Source organism: Dreissena polymorpha, chromosome 4, assembly GCF_020536995.1.
Source record: "Dreissena polymorpha isolate Duluth1 chromosome 4, UMN_Dpol_1.0, whole genome shotgun sequence".
In the NCBI taxonomy this organism is placed as follows: domain Eukaryota; kingdom Metazoa; phylum Mollusca; class Bivalvia; order Myida; family Dreissenidae; genus Dreissena; species Dreissena polymorpha.
Genome location: NC_068358.1, coordinates 106,966,778 through 106,989,995, shown reverse-complemented (window position 1 = coordinate 106,989,995; position 23,218 = coordinate 106,966,778). Strand labels below are relative to the sequence as shown.

Below are 23,218 nucleotides of genomic sequence, written 5' to 3'. Positions count from 1 at the left end.
CATCCTGCAGTATGAACAGCAGAAGTGTGTGTTGTGATATGTACTTACATTCTACGTTACATAGGACGGAATGCTGTACGATCTGCATCACTATTATGTATGTACCGTATACAAATAAAAGATGCTATTTATTTCAGAACTTGCTCATTTTTAATTGTCACTTTAGAAAAAACAACAATGATCAATTAATCCAGAAAATTATAATAACATTGCTTTACAATATAACTGTCTGCGCTCACAACAGACGAACACAAAATGTGTTTTCCGTCGTTTGTTCTTCACATTGAACCACATGTTTTACATCGAGGCTGCGTTATCGATAAATATCTACACACTGAGCGAGTTTAAATTGTTGAGGATCAATTTTGAAAACCTTTTTGGATGGCATTTTCTTTGTTTACCGTCCGGGACAACAAAATAAACGTCCAATGAACTTTTAATAAAACGCCGTAACTGATTGGATAATTGATATATTTCAACCAATCAAAATATGCGTATTACATTCTGAATGTAGTAATGTTACTTCCGTTCTACTTTTCAAAACAGTGTTAACATGTGTTTCGCTTATCTCCTGTCCACGAATCGAACTCTGTATCATGCACAACTTTGACGATGTTGAAAATCGGACTTTTTAAACAATGCGTCCCGAGTACGCATATGTTTGAGAATGATGCGTCCCCAGAAAAAAACGTGCGTCTGGCATGCGGGACGCACATCAAAATGAATCACTGATCTTGTGATTGCATTTGGGGCCATTCAGACCAAGGTCAAGGTCACTGTGTTGTGAAACATAAAACAGAAAAAAAAATTGATGTGGTTTCTGGTTAATAACTTTAGTTTGAATTTACCAATCTTGATGATACTTGGGATATAGGCTAAAGCATTCTTGCATGGTGACCTTGTTTGTGATCGTATTTGTGGAGTGTCTGGAGAGGTCAAGGTCACTGTTACTAGAAATGATTAATGTTTGAAATGAGAAATTGCTCTGAAATTGTGTGTAGACTTTGCTAGGGATTGCATTTTTGCCAGTCAAGTCAAGGATTGAAGGGAAAGGAACTTAAAATGATTCTTTGCCAAGATTGGCAGCCATATTTAGTATGTTGGTTGCCAGCCAAAGAGCTAAAAGCCCAGGACAAAGTGTTTGGAGTTTTTAACGAAGTTGCTTGCTTAGAAAGACTACCAACTTTTGATATGGACTTTTCCGGACTTCAATCTACTAGCCCCAGGGGACATGCAACCACTAATATATTTCCTCTGATTCCAATTGGGGCTTAACTGTAAAACGCACATGTAAATGTGTAAACTGAGTTGGGTCTTTAACCTCTACTTACAAAAAGTAACAAATGACAATTAAACCGCAAGACTTTCTTGTGAGTTCGACACTTTGGACAAAATATGCCTTCTTTGCCGATTATAAATCTTTAATTTTGCCTGTTATAGAGTCTGAACCATCCTGTATGTGTTAAAGCTCCTTCAACTGTGATTACTTCTTGACAAGTGGAGGTGTGAACATTGTCAACATTGGGACTGTGTTTTGAACTGATTGACTTTTCATTTCTCTTTTCACTGTTTAATTGGTCTTTTGGCTTATAGGCAGTGTTAGGGTTTAATTACAGGAAGATAGTGTCAGGGCTGTGTAAGATATGGGGTTAACAGCATGACATAGATCAGACGCTTACCAGTCTCATTGTCAGGGATGATCAGTTATTTGTGAACCTAAAATGTACAACAATGCTATAAATTGCTAATTTTTCTTTAAAAAAAAAACTTATATATTTTGAACATGTTGAGAAAAAAAACAGTAACATTAATTTATGGGTGTATCAATAAATTGATTAATTTATTTTTTTATTGTGCAAAATGATTTCTGTAGAACCACATTTATTATAAACATTTATTATTACATGTTTTATATGCTAGTTAAGATACTATTTGAATGTGTCTCTTATTTGTGTGCAATTGTATTGGATAGAGGCTTCATGTACTCCAATACCCTTGGTGTCTTCGTGTCCACTAGTTCAAATTGAACGAGACTGGTTTGGAAATGTTGGTCCCCAAATTAAATGTTGGAGAAACATTGTGGGTGAACATGTCAACTGTTGTTTTATGTTTCATTGGTTAGCCAGTAAGTTAGGCAGAATCTATTTGGAAAACAATCCAATTTCTGGACTACTTTAGGATAAGGTATAGGGGTTGACACTGAGTAAATCAGTGATGCCAGACTCTGAATTTAAAAAGATACTTATTTGCAAATGGAACCTAAATCCTTCCTGTGCGACATATGAGGTGATTGATTGTTCACTGTCTATAAACTTTTAAAGGGCTTGGGCATTATGTAATGAAATATGGACATGTATTGATAGGTGTTTAGTAGTGAGAAAGATGCTGATTTTAATTGACCACCAGATTTAGAAAAGGCAAAAATAATGGTTGCTAGTATTTGGTTTCTTATACAGCTTCACAAAGGAATATTTTATTGGATTTTTTTTCAAGAAGGAATTAAGTATCATCTTGTTACATAAATTGAGAATATTTTCCTTTGACTTTGACTTGATATGGGTGTATTTTTATATTTATTATGGGTGTACGTTGTGCTCAGGTTAGCTTTTGTGATCGCCTTTTGTCTGTCGTGCGTTGTGCGGCGTCAACATTTGACTTGTTAACTCTCTAGAGGCCACATTTATTGTCCAATCTTCATGAAATTTGGTCAGAAGATTGGTCTAAATGATATCTTGGATGAGTTCGAAAATGGTTACGTTTGCTTGAAAAACATGGCTGCCAAGGGGCGGGGCATTTTTCCTTATATGGCTATATATTGTTATAGTAAAATCTTGTTAACACTCTAGAGGCCACATTTATTGTCTGATCTTCATGAAACTTGGTCAGAAGATTTATCCCAATAATATCTTGGACGAGTTTGAAAATGATGCTGGTTGGTTGAAATACATGGCCGCCAGGGGGCTGGGCATTTTTCCTTATATGGCTATAGTAAAACTACATCACAAAACTCAGATACGATACCGTAAATCAAATTTCACGATTATTTTAGTAAATTAGCGGACAAAGGTGACGTAAATATCAATTCGTTTGAAGCCGATACTTTCTTACATGAATTTGATAATAGACTAAATACAGAACCCTCATACCCCGAACTCGACAATCCTATATCGAAAGAAGAAATAATAAGGGCAACAAAATGGCTGAAAAACAATAAAGCTCACTCGAGTGACAATATTATCTATGAATGTTTTACTGAAACAATCCATGTCATTGTCAGGCTGTTAGAGTTATTGTTTAACTACATACTTGATTAAAAGCGTTTTCCCCGCAGATAGGCATTCGGAATTATAATACCAATTCATAAACGTGGAGACATATCAGACCCAAATAACTATCAAGGAATTACTTTAATAAGTTGTTTTGCGTAATTGTTTACAAGCATATTAAATGAACGTCTTAAACAATGGACAGAAACTAATGACATTCTAACGGATGCACAATTCGGCTTTAAACCAAACTGTAGCACGGTCAATGCAATATTTATTCTTAATGCCCTTATAGAAAAACAGTTTCAGAATAAAGATAAACTATATTGTTGCTATATTGATTACCGGAAGGCATATGACGTCATCAATCGCGGCCAATTATGGAGTTAGATGATTAATGTGGGCATTAAAAGTGAAGTTAAGTTACAGGTTAAACACATGGGTAGCTAATCAGACTTATTTAGTAGTAACGTCAGCCTATTTCAGGGGGAGATAACCTCGCCCATATTGTTTTCTCTCTTTTTTAACGACATTCAATTCGATTTGCAAAATGGAATAAAAGCCAAAATAACACTAGATCAAATATCGATATATTTATTATTATTCCCTGACAACGCGGCTTTATTTTCTGAAACACCGGAGGGTCTCCAAGTGTCATTAAATAATTTAGCAACCTACTGCAATAAGTGGAATTTAACAGTCAACATTGAAAAAACTAAGGTCATGGTATTCCGGAAAGGAGGCACAATTAGTAAAACGTTAAAATGGACTTATAACGGTCAAGAAATAGAAATTGTTAACAATTTTAATTACCTTGGAATTGTCATGTCAAGCATCGGCTCATTTGTGGCCGCAACAAATACACTGTATGGCAAAGCTTTAAAAGCAATGCATTCTTTGTTCTCTCTAACAAAAGACATGAACGTACCTATAAATATCATGTTTAATTTATTCAATGCATATGTATCATCAATTTTAAACTATAACTGTGAGGTTTGGGGATTTATGAAAGCGTTCATCATAAATTTTGTAAAAGAATATTAAATGTAAAGATGCCAACAAACTCATTATCGCTATATGCCGAAGTTGGTCGATTCCCCTTGTTTTTAGACAGATATGTCAGGATCGTGATATACTTTTTGAAACTAAATACAGTAAAACAGAGTAATTGTATTCTTAAACACATTTTACTATCACAGAGACTAGAAATTGAACGAAAAAATAACACAAACAATTGGTCATCGAGAGTACGGGACATTTTCAACCAAACCGGTTTTAACGATGAATGGCTATTTCCCTGAATCCGTGAACTCTAATCAATTAATTCCATTACTTAAAAACAGAATACGACATCAGTATATTACTAACTGGAATGTAAGTGTAACATCATCTAGTTCAATGATTTTATATAAGGAATTTAAACCAATCGTCGAAAGATCTGCAGTATCTGGATATTGTTGAAAATAAAAAACATAGGAACATCATTGCTTAATTACGTTTGTCGTCTCACAAATTATTTATTGGAACGGGTAGACACCAGAACATTGTCAGAAATCAACAAAAATGTGTTTTATGCAACCTAAATGATATCGAAGATGAATATCACTTTGTTATTAAATGCCCTTACTATGCTGATGTTAGGAATTCATTAATTCCAAAGTATTATAGATCTCGCCCAAATATGTTCAAGTTTAAGGAACTACTTAATAGTTCAAATAAAATGGTGCTAAAAAACTAGCCATGTTTTGTTTAAAATGCTTTAAAATGCGAGAAAATGTCTTATATATGAAGGATAAATTACAGTCCACTCTCGTTATCTCGAAGTCGGCGGGAAACAAGAAAAAATATCGAGATAACGAGAGTTCGAGATATCCGATTCGGCGTTTTCAAAGAAAAAATGAGACGAAAATTTACCTTGTTTTTAGCATCTAATACCTGCTAAGTGGTCTAACTAAAGCCGTTAGCGTGTGGCATAATACTCTCTACCTGATATATACTCGTTTATACGAGGTAAGATTAATTTTGCTATTTAATTGCTTAAAATGACGTTTTAAGTATTACAAAATTGCATGAACACATGCGGTTATAATTTTTCTAAACTGTCGAGTAAACATCCGGTAAAGTTGCTATTTAAAGTAATGATGCAATTGACGTCCAATCAAGACGAGGGTTTTCAATCTGAACATGCGTAAATCACGTTCCGGAATACTGAACTGTACATGTACATTTTGTAGTTTGAAATATTCTTTCAAGTTAGCCATGATAATGAGTTTTGGAGAGCAACATTCTGTAAATTTGCAACGGTTTATATACGCAAAATATAACTCAATGCATTTTGGAATGTTGTTTGTAAAAACAAATAGTCTTTCGGTTTCGGCAGACTGTGTATTAATTGCAGTTAATATTGATGTTAAAAAGTGACAGTTAAAGTGACAGGCCTTACTCAAGTGCTAATCGCTAACGACATTATACACGTGTGATCAGTGATGCAATTAACGGATCAATTTCCTACCGCACAGTATGGGGAGCAGCCGGGCGAAGCGGGACGGTGAAGTATCAAAGACAATTTTTCTCACCTTTTGCCGACTCTGAGGCAGTTATTCGCACTTCGAGATAAACCACAGTAAATACATGTAAAATCGGGACTGGGGACACAATTTTATATCGACATATCTAATTATTCGACATAACGAAAATCGAGATAAGCGATGTTTATTTATATAGACAAAGAAGGGAAAAAAATGGGACATTGAGCTTACTTCGACATATCGAGAATATCGAGATACCCGATGTCGAGATAACGAGAGTGGACTGTATATATTTTTCACAAAGACAATATGCTTATAATTATGTTATACATGTACTTGTTGCAATAAATAAACTACATTTTTACATTACATGTATGTAATCACTATGTAGTAACCTCATCCATGTGACATCCTCACTAAAACATGTTGTATTTCATTCCTTTAAATTGATATTGCTTCGAAATGATGTATGTTTTGTATTTAATTTAACGCATGCTGTTATTGCTTATGTATGTTTATGACGATGAGCTGTATATGCTTAAGTCGAAATAAACTATTCTGTTCTGTTCTGTTCTGTAAAACCTTGTTAACACTCTAGAGGCCACATTTATTTTCCAATCTTCATCAAACTTGCTCAGAAGATTGGTACCACTGATATCTTGGATGAGTTAAAAAATGGTAACCTTTGCTTGAAAAACATGGCTGCCAAGGGGCAGGGGCATTTTTCCTTATATGGCTATATATGGCTATAGTAAAATCTTGTTAACACTCTAGAGGCCACATTTATTGTCCAATCTTCATGAAACTTGGTCAGAAGATTCATCCCAATAATATCTTGGACGAGTTCGAAAATGATGCCGATTGGTTTAAAAACATGGCCACCAGGGGCGGGGCATTTTTCCTTATATGGCTATATATATTAAAACCTCTGTTAACACTCTAGAGGCCAAATTTATTGTCCAATCTTAATGAAATATTGTCAGAAGATTTGTCTTAATGATATCTTGGATGAGTCCGAAAATGGTTACGTTTGCTTGAAAAACATGGCCGCCAAGGGGCGGGGCATTTTTCCTTATATGGATATCTAACGCTATAGTTAAATCTTGTTAACACTCTGGAGGCCACATTTATTGTCTGATCTTCATGAAACTCGGTCAGAAGAGTCATCCCAATAATATCTTGGACGAGTTCGAAAATGATGCCGGCTGGTTGAAAAACATGGCCACCACAGGGGCGGGGCTATTTTCCTTATATGGCTATAGTAAAACCTTGTTAACACTCTAGAGGTCACATTTATTTTCCGATCATCATGAAACTTGGTCAGAAGATTTGTCCCAATGATATCTTGGATGAGTTCGAAAATGGTTTTGGTTGCTTTAAAAACACGGCCACCAGGGGTGGGGCATTTTTCCTTATATGGCTATAGTAAAACCTTGTTAACATTTATTGTCCAATCTTCATGAAATTTGGTCAGAAGATTGGTCTCAATGATATCTTGGATGAGTTCGAAAATAATTATATTTTCTTGAAAAAAATGGCTTCCAAGGGGCGGGGCATTTTTTCCTTATATGGCTATAGTAAAAACTTGTTAACACTCTAAAGGCCACATTTACTGTCCGATCTTCATGAAACTTGGTCAGAAGATTCATCCAAATTATATCTTGAACGAGTTCAAAAATGATGCCGGTTGGTTGAAAAACATGGCTGCCAGGGGGCGGGGCATTTTTACTTATATGGCTATAGTAAAACCTTGTTAACACTCTAGAGGCCACAATTATTTTCCGATCTTTATGAAACTTGGTCAGAAGATTTGTCCCAATAATATCTTGTTATCTCAGGTGAGCGACTTTGGGCCTTTCAGGCCCTCTTGTTTTTAACTGTTTCAAAATCAAACTTAAGTTCCGAATCCTAGAGGTTTTTATTTTGTGGCATGATTCTTTGGCAAAATTACATTGTCAAACAGCAACCTTAGTTCATTGGAGTAATTTATATGAGAAGTCCTAGATTCGACTGGTTCATTGGGGATCATTGTCAAGATCTCTCCAAAGACACCAAGTACTTTTTCCTCCCCAAAAATGGACTTAAGGGTGCCTTTATATAAAGCCAATATCTATATATGAAATAAGCTTAAAGCAAGCTTAAATAAATAGTTTTGAAACTTAAAAAGTAAATAATACAATTTAAAGAAAGGCAAATACATCAATTGATTACGGTTGCCAATAGAAATGAAATTAAGCATTTAACAGTTCAGCTTCTTTTCTACATGTTTTACCAGTGGCAAAAACGTCTTATCCCTCTTTGCTTTAATACTATAATACTAGTTTTAAATAGAATGAACATTTTGTGTTAGAAAATGTGTCCCTTATTGTTGCTGTCTGTTTCATGAATAAACTAAATCAGCCTTTATCTATTGGTTAGAAAAATTTAGTTTACAAGGTCTCCAGAATACCCTTGATGCTATTGTTTAGTGTGCATGGTGTCTGTTAGTGTGCATGGTGTCTGTTAGTGTGCATGGTGTCTGTTAGTGTGCATGGTGTCTGTTAGTGTGCATGGTGTCTGTTAGTGAGCATGGTGTCTGTTAGTGTGCATGGTGTCTGTTAGTGTGCATGGTGTCTGTTAGTGTGCATGGTGTCTGTTAGTGTGCATGGTGTCTGTTAGTGTGCATGGTGTCTGTTAGTGTGCATGGTGTCTGTTAGTGTGCATGGTGTCTGTTAGTGTGCATGGTGTCTGTTAGTGTGCATGGTGTCTGTTAGTGTGCATGGTGTCTGTTAGTGTGCATGGTGTCTGCCTGAAAAATGGTAAATTTCAGATCCTAACTCGAGAATCATTCTCAAAGTTTTTTTGGAGGACAACATGTCCTCATTCCTCCCAGTCTCCCAAAAAGTATGTTACATTTCGGACAAACCAACAAAAGTGCACAAGGTTCAGGAAAATAACTGGGACACTGACTGTCATGGCTCATGGACATTCTGGTCAAGTACATACTTGTGGTTTACTGGTCAGTTAAGTCTTGGTCAGAAGAAGTTACATGTACAAGGTTAGCAAACTTTGGAGCTTGTTATGGACTTTCACAAGAACATTTTTCTGAGGAAACATATGCACGTCAGTGTCTCTTTAAACCTTTACCACATATTTTCACACATTTGTAGTCCCTTAGAATATTTAATATAATTGAAGACCTTTCTTACTAGATTCAAGTTTTAAAGACTTCATTTCAAACCCTTAGATACTGATGAGCAGCAAACACCATAATACCTGAACAGACTTCCAGTTACTTGCATGCTGTTCTGGTTTTATGCTGTTTGCACATAGCCATTTTCACTTAGCTTCTGAGTGGGAAATGGATTAACCTGAAGGCTTTTACTTGAATGTAATTGAGCTTAAATATATGATCCAGTCTCTGGGAAAACCAGGTTTAATGCATGTGGTGCTTTCAGGTGTCATTCCACATAAATCTGTGCAGTTCAATTTTTGTTTTAAAGAAAGTCTCTTCCAAACAAAAATCCAGTTCAGAGGGAAATGGCTTTCCCTGATTATTCTATGCAGACTTCACAGGCTAATCTGGGATAACACTTTATGCACATGCATTAAGCCCCATTTTTCCAGAGCAAGGCTCAATTGTGTTGAAATGTAATACTTACCAAAATCAATGTATATATCTATGCTCACATCTTGTTTTGCACTTGTTTTAGTGGCCACAGTGGCAGACAGAGAGATCAGTCGACTCTTGGAGGAGAACCGACTGCTGTCACAGGATCTCAAGAACTCTCAGGTATAAACGCATGGATGACCTTGTGAAACATGCGGTCAGGTTGACGTGGCTTTTTCTATATGGTGTCAAAATAATCAATATGAGGCCCCATGTTCCATCACCACACTGAGATCTGAAGACACCAAATACTGATTTAACACAGAAATAGCCTTTAAAGGCTTAATACAAAAGAGCTCAAATATATGACATTTCATTCTGGGAAGAGTGGGCTTAATGCATGTGTACAAAGTGTAGTCCCAGATTAGCCTGTGCAGTCTGCACAGTCTAATCTTGGATGAGACTCTTGGTCTAGACTGGATTTTTGCTTAGAAGAGACTTCCCTCAAACAAAAAGGTCCTTAAAGCAGGAAATGTCATCCATAATTAGCCTGTGTGGACTGCACTGGGTTATCTGGGACAACACTTTAGGCACATGCATAAACCCTGTGTGGACTGCACTGGGTTATCTGGGACAACACTTTAGGCACATGCATAAACCCTGTGTGGCCTGCACTGGGTTATCTGGGACAACACTTTAGGCACATGCATAAACCCCGTTTTCCCAGAAGGATGCTCCTATAGGGCTCAACTCAGCAACACGCAGCCACTACACGTCTCACATCTCAGTCACCGCCCATAGAATACTTGATACACTAGGGGGAGGGGGGGGGGTAACTTTATTCTGGGGTTTTGAATCTTTGATATATTTTCTGTCAATATTAAGATTGAGCCTTTTTTTTACAATAAATGTATTGTTTTTATATTAATTTAATATTGTTTGTTAATGGAATATATATATATATATATATATATATATATATATATATATATATATTTTATTATATATGTGTGTGTGTTATGGCCCCCAGTCTATACTGGGGGACATATTGTTTTCGCCCTGTCTGTTTGTTGGTTTGTTTGCATCAAACTTTAACATTGGCCATAACTTTTGCAATATTGTAGATAGGGACTTGATATTTGGCATGCATGTGAATCTCATGGAGCTGCACATTTTGAGTGGTGAAAGGTCAAGGTCATCCTTTAAGGTCAAAGGTCAAATATATGGGGGGGAGGACATAGTGTTTCACAAACACATCTTGTTTTATTTATACATGTTTTGTTTAAATTTTCCTATTATTTCACTACCATTGATACTTATGACACTTCGTTGAACTTTCATAATAATCTTTGAGCTGTGTGTTTGCAGGCTGACAAGGACTTTGTGTGGTCCCTATGGAAGAAGCTGCAAGTTTCCAACCCTGATGTCACTCAGGCTGTGGGTCTGGTTGTACAGAGGTGAACCAGTGTTCTTTGGGGGTCAGATTTTGGGGTCAAAATTTGTCCCAATTCCAAACCTCAAAATGTTTTTCGCAAATAACTGCTTAAATTCCCAATTAATGGTTTCCAAAAACAAACCACAACTTTTAATACATTTAACCAGTTAGTTCATTTCCCTACCCTGCTCTATAAGTTGACCCATAGTTAATATGATATATGATGTAGGAAATCACTTTTATTCTCAATTTTAAACTTGTAAGCAAACAAAGGCACAACAATTTCCAACTGTAGTCACCCATTCCAACAATGGTAAAAGAAACACACTGTGTTCCTGTCACCAATTCTGTGGGGCTGTTATATTAGAGGTAAACATTATGTACATAGAGAATAACAGGTTACTGTCCCATCGTTTTGTAATATATCAGGCGAGGCTTAGAATAATATAATGGCGAGGCTTGCCGTTATTTTATTCGTGCCGAGCCTGATATATTACAAAACGATGGGACAGTAACCTGTTTTTCTGTTTATCATACCACATTTTCCTAAAAATCTGCAAAACAATCCATTTTTTTTGTATTTAAAATGTACGTAATCCCCGCTTATTTTGCTGATTCGGCTTTTACACGTTGACATACATGTAGCAACAGCGTTCGAAAAGACGACACAAAAAATTATAGAGAAAAAAAGTTGCTTGCACTCCGAATGGGAAAAGTACACCCGCTTTAATTATAAACGTCTTACAAATTTAATCTAAGAATACACTTCACCGAATAGTTTGGAGACGCCATTTTGGAGATGTGTATTGAAATTGACATTTTGATGATGGTGTCGATATTGACATAAGCGTGTTGAATCGTTTGTTTAAATAGTTGAGGATTAGCATACAGTTATCATGGGTCTTGACTTTCTGTGCAACATTTGCGAGTGCATTGACTATATCAACATTAAAGATTTAATATCCCATTGATGACGTCATTTTACTTCTGTAGAGTGGGCTGTGGAGATTTTTTAAAAATAAACGTTTTTGTGATTTATGACTTTAAACTAGAATAAAATATGTACGTTCATGGTATCAAATTGTTTGTTTTGTTGAACCTGATTCATGTTGATAGAAATTGTTGACGTTTTTGCAAATCCCACGTTACTCCAAACATTTACTGATAAAAGAACTTTCTGTTGACCATGATATAAAAAAATATATCAGGCAACGTTATATCAGGCAGATATCAATGCGGTGGTTTGATAAATCCCAAAACCAAGTCGATTGGTTACCTGCATGTCTGAAAGTTTTTCTTGGGATTTTTCGTGTGTTTAACGAAACACGTTTCAGGTTTCAGTACTAAAATATTACAACAATTTCTATAATTATTATGAGTCAAGATTGTTTGGGTCGATTGTATTTGCAAGTTCAACATTCATGACAATAAATTATTTTGTAAATTAATGTTATAAGTGTTAGGTTCTGTGTTTTCCACTTGCTATTATTTCAATTTGTTAGTCCTAACCAGTCTTTGCACCTGACTGGGTCACAGCTCGTGGTTCTTCCCGTATAATGATGAAAGGCAATACATCATTATCTGCATAGATTACTGTTTTTATTTCAATGACCCCTTTGACATAGCAGTGCAAGCATGGACACAAGTCACTTTGAATTGCCACCAAAGATGCTGTTGCTATACATAATTAATCAGTTAGTTCGACATTTCCATGCGGCTGCATTGTTAAAGTCAACAATCCTTTCCCAATCAACAAGATACGGATAAGTCGTCCGATAAATTAAGGAATTAATTACCTTCTTGTCATCATTACAACTTTTGCAATGGAAATGTGTTTATTACAGTCATTAGCAATTACTGTTTAATGAAATGAACTATTGGTTGAACATGAACCTGGTGTCATGGATGAAAACCATTATTGATCTAGTATACATGTAAAATTGGACTGTGAAAGGTTTTTTCCAGCACACTGGATTTAAAAAATAAATTATAAAGCCGCACATACCATCATATTAACATTGGAATCATATAAATTAAAATAAAGAGTAAGTAAAGCAATACAAGTGTGGAGGAGTGAACACAAATTAATAGTCAAATTACAATAGTATATAAAGTTTGAGTGAATTTTAATGAAAGATTAATGAAATTGTTTTCTATGCGTGTTGAGCTGGTAAGAATAACCATGAAATGCTCTATCTTGATCTTAAGATGATGTTATTTAAAGAATGATGATTTCATGAATAGTCTTTTTTTGAATTAATTGTAAAACAGTTCAAAAAGTATTTAAAAATCTTTGCCTTTCTGTTGTTTTTCTAGTTTTATTTCCTTGCATGTTTGGTAGCCATATTCAATTGGCATAGACATTGTTATTTATGATGATTGAATTATTTCATTTGTGTAATTTTTAATTTGTTCACAGACTATTTGGAACAGTGACTATACAAAAACAGCTAGGAAAGGTCTGTGAATGTGGCCTTTTTGAGTTAGTGCATTGACACGATTTAAGAAAGGACCATGTGTTCATCTCATCCAGTCATTGTATTTTCACATAGTTTTAGGTACAAAAGTGATAATTTGTCATATTATTGTTGACTTTGTAAATTGAAGTGTTCCATTTCCAAGACTACAAGGAGAGTTCTAGAAGGCTCATGACACTGGTGTTGACGTGTCTACCATGAAATATGTAATGCCAATATCTGTGAAATTGGTCTCGTATCAAATGGTGTTGTGAGTCAGATATATGATAGGTATCAATGGCTTTGACACATGCTGCTGATACATGCGACATTATGTTATCTTTGTAATAGGCCATCATAACAAAGAATGAGTTCTGTTAATATAGTGACTTTTCTCCCTCTGCAAACACATGCAAGTTATTTTGTTTGTTTTTTACTGTGTAGAGTCCAGTTTATTACCACAAAATCAGTATCATGTTTATTTTGAGTATTTTTTTGCTTTACAGTTACTGAATTTTGTTGTGTTTTAATTACATATATTCAAATATGTAGTTGTTTTTCCTGATAGCAATGGCATGAATGTTCCCCATCTTATAGTTACTTGTAATTCATGAGCGTCAAATGACTTCCCAGATAATCTTGTGCAATTTGCGCAGGCTTATCAGGAACAACACTTTCTAATTGCTTGTATTTTTTTCTACTAAATGAAGTCTCTTCTCTGCCAATATCCAGTTCAGGCGTAAAGTGTTGTCCCTGATAAGCCTTAACAGACTGTACAGGCTAATCTGGGACAACCCTTTACGCACTTGCATGAAAATCAGTATTTTAACGCACACACATTAAATCCAGTATTTCTGCGTTATTCAGAGAGCAAGAGAGATGTGAAGCTCGTGACCGCCGGGTGCTCGAAATCCTCCAGCGCAAGGACGAGCGTATTGAGGAGCTCCAGGCAAACCTTGCCTACAAACAGCGGGAACTGTCCACTAACACGGTCAAGTAAGTACAAACTTTGCCTACACTCAGTGGAAATTGTGCTCTACCATGGTCAAGTGAGTACAAACTTTGCCTACACACAGAGGGAACTGTCCTCTTACAAGGTCAAGTGAGTACAAACCTTGCCTACACACAGAGGGAACTGTCCACTAACACGGTCAAGTGAGTACAAACCTTGCCTGCACACAGAGGGAACTGTCCTCTAACACGGTCAAGTGAGTACAAACCTTGCCTACACACAGAGGGAACTGTCCACTAACACGGTCAAGTGAGTACAAACCTTGCCTACACACAGAGGGAACTGTCCTCTAACATGGTCAAGTGAGTACAAACCTTGCCTGCACACAGAGGGAACTGTCCACTAACACGGTCAAGTGAGTACAAACCTTGCCTACACACAGAGGGAACTGTCCTCTAACACGGTTAAGTGAGTACAAACCTTGACTACACACAGAGGGAACTGTCCTCTAACACAGTCAAGTGAGTACAAACCTTGCCTACACCCAGAGGGAACTGTCCTCTAACATGGTTGAGTGAGCACAAACCTCGCCTACAAACAGCGGGAACTGTCCTCTAACACGGTCAAGTGAGTACAAACCTTGCCTACACTCAGAGGAAACTGTCCTCTACCACGGTCAAGTGAGTACAAACCTTGCCTACACACAGAGGGAACTGTTCTCTACCATGGTCAAGTAAGTACAAGCCTCGTCTACAAACAGCAGGAACTGTCCTCTACCACGGTCAAGTGAGTACAAACCTTGCCTACACACAGAGGGAACTGTCTTCTACCACAGTCAAGTAAGTACAAACCTTGCCTACACACAGAGGGAACTGTGCTCTACCACGGTCAAGTGAGTGCTGGGGCCCAATTGCAAGGTTGGACCAACCACAACCTACCCTAAAACCCACACTCTACCCTGACAACTGAACAAGTATGGACCACACACAGGCCACTGTGTACCCTGACTAGACATACTCAACCCTGATCACACGTGCTCAACCCTGACAATGGTGTTTTTTTTAAATAAATAGATTCTTATAGGGTATGATTTTCTTTGCCTTTCAGCTGACTTCTGCCTTTTGATTTCCACAAATCCATCCTAACTCTAATAGATCTGTTTCTTAATGAAGACCTCTGGTAAACCCAGTGAGGTGGGTTGGCAATATATATATGGGCATTTTCCACCCCAGATGTCTTTCCAAAGTCACACCTATAAACATTCAGCTTATTTGCCCCTGTCTAGTACTCGCATGGCTCAAAATGTAGTTCTGAATGTGTTTTAAAGAATTTTGTGAGCCCAATAAGGAGATAATGGTGTTTACTTTTCTGATGTTTCCAAAATCATGCTCTGGAAAAAAAGTTTTTCTAGGCCAGATTTGCACTGAAATACTGCTACTAACAAAACATGTTGCCTTGTTGAGAACGTTTTAGAGGGTGATGAAGAGAAACTAAAAATCAGATAACCATTGTCTTGCAATTAAATTGATGCTAAATCAAGGTTTAAATAAACAACCATTTAGATTCTTTATTTGGAATCTGAATATTTGTACAGTACAAAGTTTGGTAAGCATAGAAATGTGTGCTGGGTCCCTTGATATTCTGAGAGAACTCATATGAGCTTTGTACTGGGAAAACTGGGGGTAATTCATTGGCGTAAAGTGTTGTCCCAGATTAGCCTGTGCACTCTGCTCAGGCTAATAAGGGGCTATACTCACAGTGTTATATATATTTGTGCCTGTAAAGGAAGGGAAGTATCTGTTAAGTTTCCCAGAGCTTGACTTATGTTTGGTTCTAACCCTTCTATGTCTTGTGTTGTGATCACTTTCAGACATGCCGATGTGAATGAGGAGATATTTCGACTGCAGCGATTGGTGGAAACTCTTCAGGACAGAAATGCCACACTGGAACTCCAGGTAGGATGTGACCTGGTGAACAATGCTGATCCATGCTGACTATAGTCTGAACCTGGTTTCCTGTAGTTGCTCTAATGCTCTGAGATTTAATCATTCATAATTGATACATCTGTGTAAAGTATCGCCCCAGATTAGCATTTGTAGCCTGCAAATAGTTAAATATGCAGATTACCAAAGCATAAATTATTGCTTGATGATAAGAATTGTATTTGAAATGTCAAAAATATATATTTTTGTGATCTATTTAAACACACAACACATATCTACATGTACAGCATGCGTGGACTGTAAGTGTTTTAGTTAGTTTAGTGTCTGTTATTCATTTTGTTACATTATTGGTCAGGGGCATTTAAGAATAATTTCTTTTTTATCAGAATCTAATTTATGGTTCTTTGGGTATTAACAATAAAATGATTATTTAATATAAATTTATTTTATTTAAATTGTTATTTTAACATCATTTTCCAAAATAAATGTTTATTGATATGCTTACTAGTTCTTTCTTTTTTTAAATTTTATTTATTCTTTTTTTTTCAATAAATGTTGTAGTTCTTTATATCAAAATAAAGCAAGGCTATTGATATGTTTTATTAATTGTTTGACATTTATGTTTTTACTGTTCGACTTTTAGAAAACAGTTAAATCCAGACTAAGTTTTGGTCATATGTTTTAACTTTAGTCTTAAAATGTTAAAGTTGGAATTGTTTAACCCTTTCCCACTCAGAGGCAAAGTGAAAATGGCTATGTGCAAACAGCATACAACCAAAACAGCCTGCGAGTAACTCGCAGTCTGTTCAGGTTTTATTCTGTTTGCTACTCATCAGTATCTAAGGATTGAAAATTAAGGCTTTAAAATTTGAATCTAGTAAGAAAGGTCTTCAATTAAATATTACTTTCTAATGGACTGCAATTGCATAAAAATACATATCTAAGTGGTAAAGGGTTAAGACTGTGTAATAAATGTATTGCCAAAGCTGAAGACAAGATCACATAGTCTGTCCCCTAAACGTGACACAAAGGCCCCGAGATCAGGAAGCCCCAATAAGGGTCAGTCCCCTCCAAAGACACCTTCAGTCCCGTCAGCAAAAAAAGATGAAAAGTCACCGGCTAAGGTAGAACAATCACTGCACCCTTTGGTTTTGGTTGGTTGAATCCTTGTGCTAAGATGTATGATCTTTGTCCTTTGGATGAGAAGGTTGATGTTCATGTTTCTAAGTAGGGTTTTCAAATTGAATTTATAAGTTTCTTTGGTGGCATGGGTGCCATTGATGGCAGGATACCTGTTTTGTTGTTTGGTCTGTTTGCTGGTTGACTGGTGGAATGGGATGGGTGCTTTATTGGTTGAGTGGGTGGGCTGGTTGCACTGTTTAATTGGTTGATTGTTACAATCATTGAATTGGTTTGCTGGTTGCACTAGTTGACTGGGTTGGCTGCTTTCACTTTTTTACTTGGTTGGCTATTGTGGCTTCTTGCACTTTGGCTGGTTGTGTTTGTTTTATTTATTTCAAAGGTCAGCTGTTTGATTGCACCTGTTTGCTTACATTGAGGGTGAAATGGCTCGACACAGTGGTTGCTTTGCTTTGTTTGTATGTGGCAGTTGAGTCATTTGGTTTTCCCTTATGCTGGATATATTTAGGTATTTCCAAAAAGGTCCAAACCTCTGAATGTTGTTTCTTTACTTCTCCAAACACAACATTTATTAATATGTCCCCAAAATGTGCTATAAAACTGGTGATAATCATTTATCGGGGGAATCAAATTAGCTCGCATCGGGGCAGATATTGGAAGCGCTTCTCTGTTTAATCGGGCTGTCATACAGCTGATTAAGTGCAACCAGTCAGTTACTGGAACCAATTAACGTTTTGACAAATTCTTAGATCTGTCAAAGTGACTGATTTCTCATCTGAGGGTCAACTGTGATGTTGGTGATTCTGTATTGACATTCTTGTGGAACATCCGATATGATTGAATAAGATTTTTTTTCAATACAAATATTTTGGAACAGTCATTGTTATGGACATGTAGATAATCAACAATTCTTCAAATTATATTTTGTTTGCACAAATATTTATGATTGTAGTGAACTTGAACTTTTGATGTTTTACCTTTTGCGATGATTAAACTAATTATTTAAATTAATTCCTACTAGACAACGGCTAAAATTGCTTTTAATTTCAACAAACCAATTGAAATATACGGTGTTTGTTCCAATTGACGCACATGCCCTATTTAACGTCTATCCCCACATTTTCTGGGACTTGTGATTTCACATTGGAGCTGACACTTTCTGCTTTCGTGATATTTTTCGTGAAAAAAAGTCTCTTCACAGTATAAATGCAATTTAGGCGGAAAGTGTTGTCCCTGATTAGCCTGTGCAGACTGCAGGGGCTAATCTTGAACGACACTTTACGCACATCGAACAAAACAAGTTTTTATTTATTAGATATTTTTGGACACAATATTAAAAGCTTTATGTATTGCCATATTATGATTTGTGAAACCTGGCCCATTTATGTATTTAACTCTTTACCACTTGGATACGTATTTTGACACAGTTGTGGTCCCTTAGAAAGTTACATTTTATTAAAGACCTTTCTTACTAGATTCAAGTTTTAAAGGCTTCATTTCCAACCCTTAGATACTGATAAGCAGCAAACAGCATTAACCTGAACAGACAGTGAGTTACTCGCAGGCTGTTCTGGTTTAATGTTGTTAGTACAGCTACCCCCTTAACGCGTATAAATGTTCGTGTCTCTTGTCCCTAAAGTATTTTCAAATGGAAAAAATTGAATCCTGCACAAAATAAACCTTGTTCGCGCCATAGAAGAGTAGAAATATTGTATCAATTTGTTGTGGCCCTAAGCATGTAACACTATGGTAACAAAATGTGACCATTTAGGATACTCCTTAAAAGCATTTTATATGAAGAAAAATTAACAAAACTCGCATTGAACACGTCTCTGTCACAGTTGAAAGTATCATATCAGATGTTGATGCAATTAACATAACAGATAAACATGATTGATCTGTTAAGATGTTTGATTTGGTGACACTGGGAAGATAAATGTGCGCCACTGTGACTCTGACATTTAAGAGCGTACAAATCTCTGTGACAAAATAGATTACCATGGAAATTGGATTTCCTCGTAATCACTTTAAATGACATTAGTTTACATGCATTGATGGTGGTTCTTGGTGTCTGGGGAAAATCACTTAAGTTTCTGATTAGCAGGCAAAGTCATTTAAATTTCTTTAAGATTAAAATTACTTATTTTATAACAGTTTTCAGGGAAGTCAAATTAAATGTTGTGCTGGGTCAATAAAAATATAAATAAACATCACATTTTTGTGATATCATTGGCTTTTTATATAAGCAGTGCCATGCGAAAATGGGTCTTATGCCATATGTAGCCAGCGTAGCTTTCGACCAGCCTGTGCATTTGCACAGTGTGGTGAGGAGCTTCACTGTCTATTTACGAGACAACGGAACCTTTCATGATTTTAAAGCGGACATGGTAGCTCCTGACCAAACTTCAGGACTGATTAGGCTGGTCTAGATATTTGCTGAAAGGGTAATGTGGGTCACTGCAGTGGTCACTGTGGATCAATGGAACGAAAAATGTGGGTCACTGCAGTGGTCACTGTGGATCAATTGAATGAAAAATGTGGGTGGCAATGATAATTTTAGATCAATGGAATGAAAAATGTGGGTCACAATGATAATTATATATCTATGGAATTAAAAATGCGGGTCACTGAAATGATAACTGTGCATTACTGAAAAGAAAATATAGGCTTAATTGACCCTTTCCCCCATAAGAAGCAAAGTGAAAATGGCATTTGCAACAAGCATAAAACAAGTACAGCCTGCGAGTAACTCGCAGTGTGTTAAGGTTTTATGCTGTTTACTTCTCATCAGTAACTAAGGGTTGGAAATGGAGCCTTTAAACTTGAATTTAGTAATAAAGGTATTTAATTAAATTTAACTTTCTAAAGGACAACAAATGCTTACAAATATGTATCTAAGGGGTAAAGGATTAAGAGGATATTTACTTTGGGACACTGCAGGGATCACTAGGTGTAGATTTTCACTCATTTTTTTTGCTCACTTCTACTACCTCTATAGTTTTTCATCAAATTTTCATTTTACCTTATCTTTATTGTTTGTAAAAACTGACATGCAAAGAAGTGTTTACTATATTATATTATTTTATATATTATTTAATATTATATATATTTTATTATATATTTATCTCTGACCGCTTGACAAGACACACTTTCCATACATCGTGTGCAACATTCTAAAACTATACAGGACAATTTACCACATTCTTAAAGTGTGCATGGCTAGGATCATTTTCCTTTGCACTTCAATTCATTTCTGTAACACTGAACAAAGTGATTACATAAAGTGACATGGGACCAGCATGTCATGTCTGCAAGCACCATGTTAAAATACTGTAACATAAAGTAAGGTTGGTGTCCCAGGGGTAGGTATGATAGACAATGTCGTGTTAAAGTCATTAACAATGGCAGCCGTCTCATTCCAGGGTTGTGTATGGCAGGCTAGGTACATATTTCTTCCAATGAATGCCTTGAGCTTTTATGAGGACATACTTATGAGCATCGCTGTGGGAAAACAGGGTCTAATGCAAATGCTTTAAGTGTTCACCAAGTTCAGGGACAATAGTTTCTGTCTGAACAAGAATTTTGCTAAGCTTTTAAACGAAAATAGAATAATATGGACAGTGTAGTCCTTGATTAGTCTGTGCTGACTGCACAGGCTAACCTGGGAGGACACTTGCACACATGCATTAAGCCCCCTTTTGTCAGAACGAGGCTCATAAGTATGTCCTCATAAAAGAGACGTCTTCATATAGATTATCTCTTCAGAGGAACTTGTTTACAGTTCGGCAAAATGAAAGTTTTTAAAAAAAGTTGTCATATTTATGGGTGCATAACATTCAAATAAGCAAAATAACAGTACTGACTAAGACAAACAGCTGTTTGTTGAGATATTATCAATCAAATCGGTAAAATTACAAAGCCTTCGCATCGCTTTTCATTGATAATTTGCAAAATAGATGTATAATTAAAAGAGTGTTTTAATTAGGTTTTGCTTCTGAGAGTCCTGGGTTTGAATTCCAAAGTTTGCAAATATAAAAAAAAAAATCTTGCTTTTTTAGTAAGTATGGACTATTCCAATATGATATGTTTGTAAGTATAATTCTTTAATGACGTTTTTCAAAAATAAGCAAATCTGTGAACCAGTTTTAAATCACAATCAATACAAGAATGTTATTTTTCTTTCCATGGTGTTTCATTTGTTTTCTTTCGACCAATGTTGTATTGATGCAGCCATTTATTAACAAAAAAGTGTGTTACTGTAATATTTTGTTAGTTCCAAAATTCAAGATTTAAGTGTACTTACCGGTAATTTAAAAGTATATCATGTAAATCACTATACCAACTCAATAATTTCAGGTTCTTAAATTCTTCTACATATTTTAGGATTCTTTAAAACAAGATTCCCACTTCCAATAATAATAATGACATAAAAGTTCTGAAATTTTAAGTGAAAGAATGATTTTGTTTGATGTGAAATAGGAGACACCATTAAGTCTGGTGCGACTGATGTTAGTCCGCTGGGACAGCTTGTTGTTGACAAGTCGGATCAAGCTGGCATGTTATTTTGGTGCCGATTGTTGGTGATGGTATAACAAACATATTGTGTCACATAAAACCGTCTTGCAGGAGACAAGAAGACCCAGTGGGGATTGTAGCCTTTTTGCCTAGCAATGGGATGACATAGGTACCATTTTTGAGAACAATAGACAAGTGTCTATGTGATACAGCCGTCTGACAGTAAATGAATGGCCCGAGTAGATTTATATTTGTATAGGGAAAAAATATATATATAATATAATAGCCTATCTGTGGAAAAACGGGGCTTAATGCATGCATCTTAAGTGTTTTATGGAATTTTCTTTTAAAGGAAGTCTTTTTTAAATGAAATTCCAGTCTAGGCGGAAAGTGATCAGTAACGCACATGCATTAAGTCCAGTTTTCCCAGAGTTAAGCCCATATTTATTATATTATATTAATTTATATATGAGTCGCGTTCTGAGAAAACTGGGCATAATGCATGTGCGTAAAGTGTCATCCCAGATTAGCCTGTGCAGTCCGCATCCAGGGATGACACTTTCCTCCTAAACTTGATTTTTGCAAAGAAGAGACTTTCTTTAAACAGAAAATATCATAAAAGCGGAAAGTGTCGTCCCTGATTAGCCTGTGGTGTCCGTCCCTGATTAGCCTTAGTGGACACCACAGGCTAATCTGGGATGACACTTTACACACATGCATTAAATCCTCTTTTCACAGAGCACGGCCCATATAATATTAATTTATATATTTGATGAATATTTTGAAAGCTACTTTTCTGTAAGTTCTGGTTTACAAATGTCTCAACTAAACATGAGATTTTCCATTCAGAAGAAAAGAGGAAATGTCTCCTGCAACCAGCATGAAACCAGAACAGCCTGCGAGTTGCTCACAGGCTGTTCAGGTTTTATGCTGTTTGCTGTGCATTGGTATCTTAGGGTTAAAAAAGAAGCCTTTAAAACTAGTAAGAGGGGTTTATAATTGAATTTGATTTTCTAATAGACTTTAAGTGTTTAAAAGTGTGTCTCTTAGTGGTTAAGGCTAAAATAATTTTGAAAGATTGGGCATACCTGTTTTACAAGAAGCTCTTGATCAGAATCATCACCACTATTAATTGAAGAACTTCTTTACTTCCTATTATCATTCAATTTTTTTAATGTAAATTTTCTGACATTTTATAACTGTTAAAACAGAGGAATATCTAATATCGCAATTATAAGATATCTTGTCCTCGCTCCATAGAGTTTTACAGGCTGAGACCAGGACTCAATGGCCAAGCTAGTCTGCGTATCTTAAATGCTTGATTAAATCTGCGTCTAAAGATGTTTGATTAGATTGATATGCTTGGACAGGCCTGTGTGATGGGTTATAGTCAT

At 36.0% G+C, this 23,218-nt stretch overlaps 1 protein-coding gene across 2 annotated transcripts in view; it reads left to right on the top strand.

The window, feature by feature from the left end:
• LOC127877334 (centlein-like) overlaps positions 1-23,218 on the top strand; it is a 113,307-nt gene that overhangs the window by 6,964 nt on the left and 83,125 nt on the right. The window contains exons 2-6 of one of the 2 annotated variants that reach the window (XM_052423070.1): positions 9,487-9,566; positions 10,752-10,840; positions 14,142-14,270; positions 16,097-16,181; positions 16,457-16,468. In XM_052423070.1, coding sequence (XP_052279030.1) covers positions 9,487-9,566; positions 10,752-10,840; positions 14,142-14,270; positions 16,097-16,181; positions 16,457-16,468 — 395 coding nt within the window. The remainder of the gene's footprint in view (positions 1-9,486; positions 9,567-10,751; positions 10,841-14,141; positions 14,271-16,096; positions 16,182-16,456; positions 16,469-23,218) is intronic. The other variant, XM_052423071.1, reaches the window with a different exon arrangement.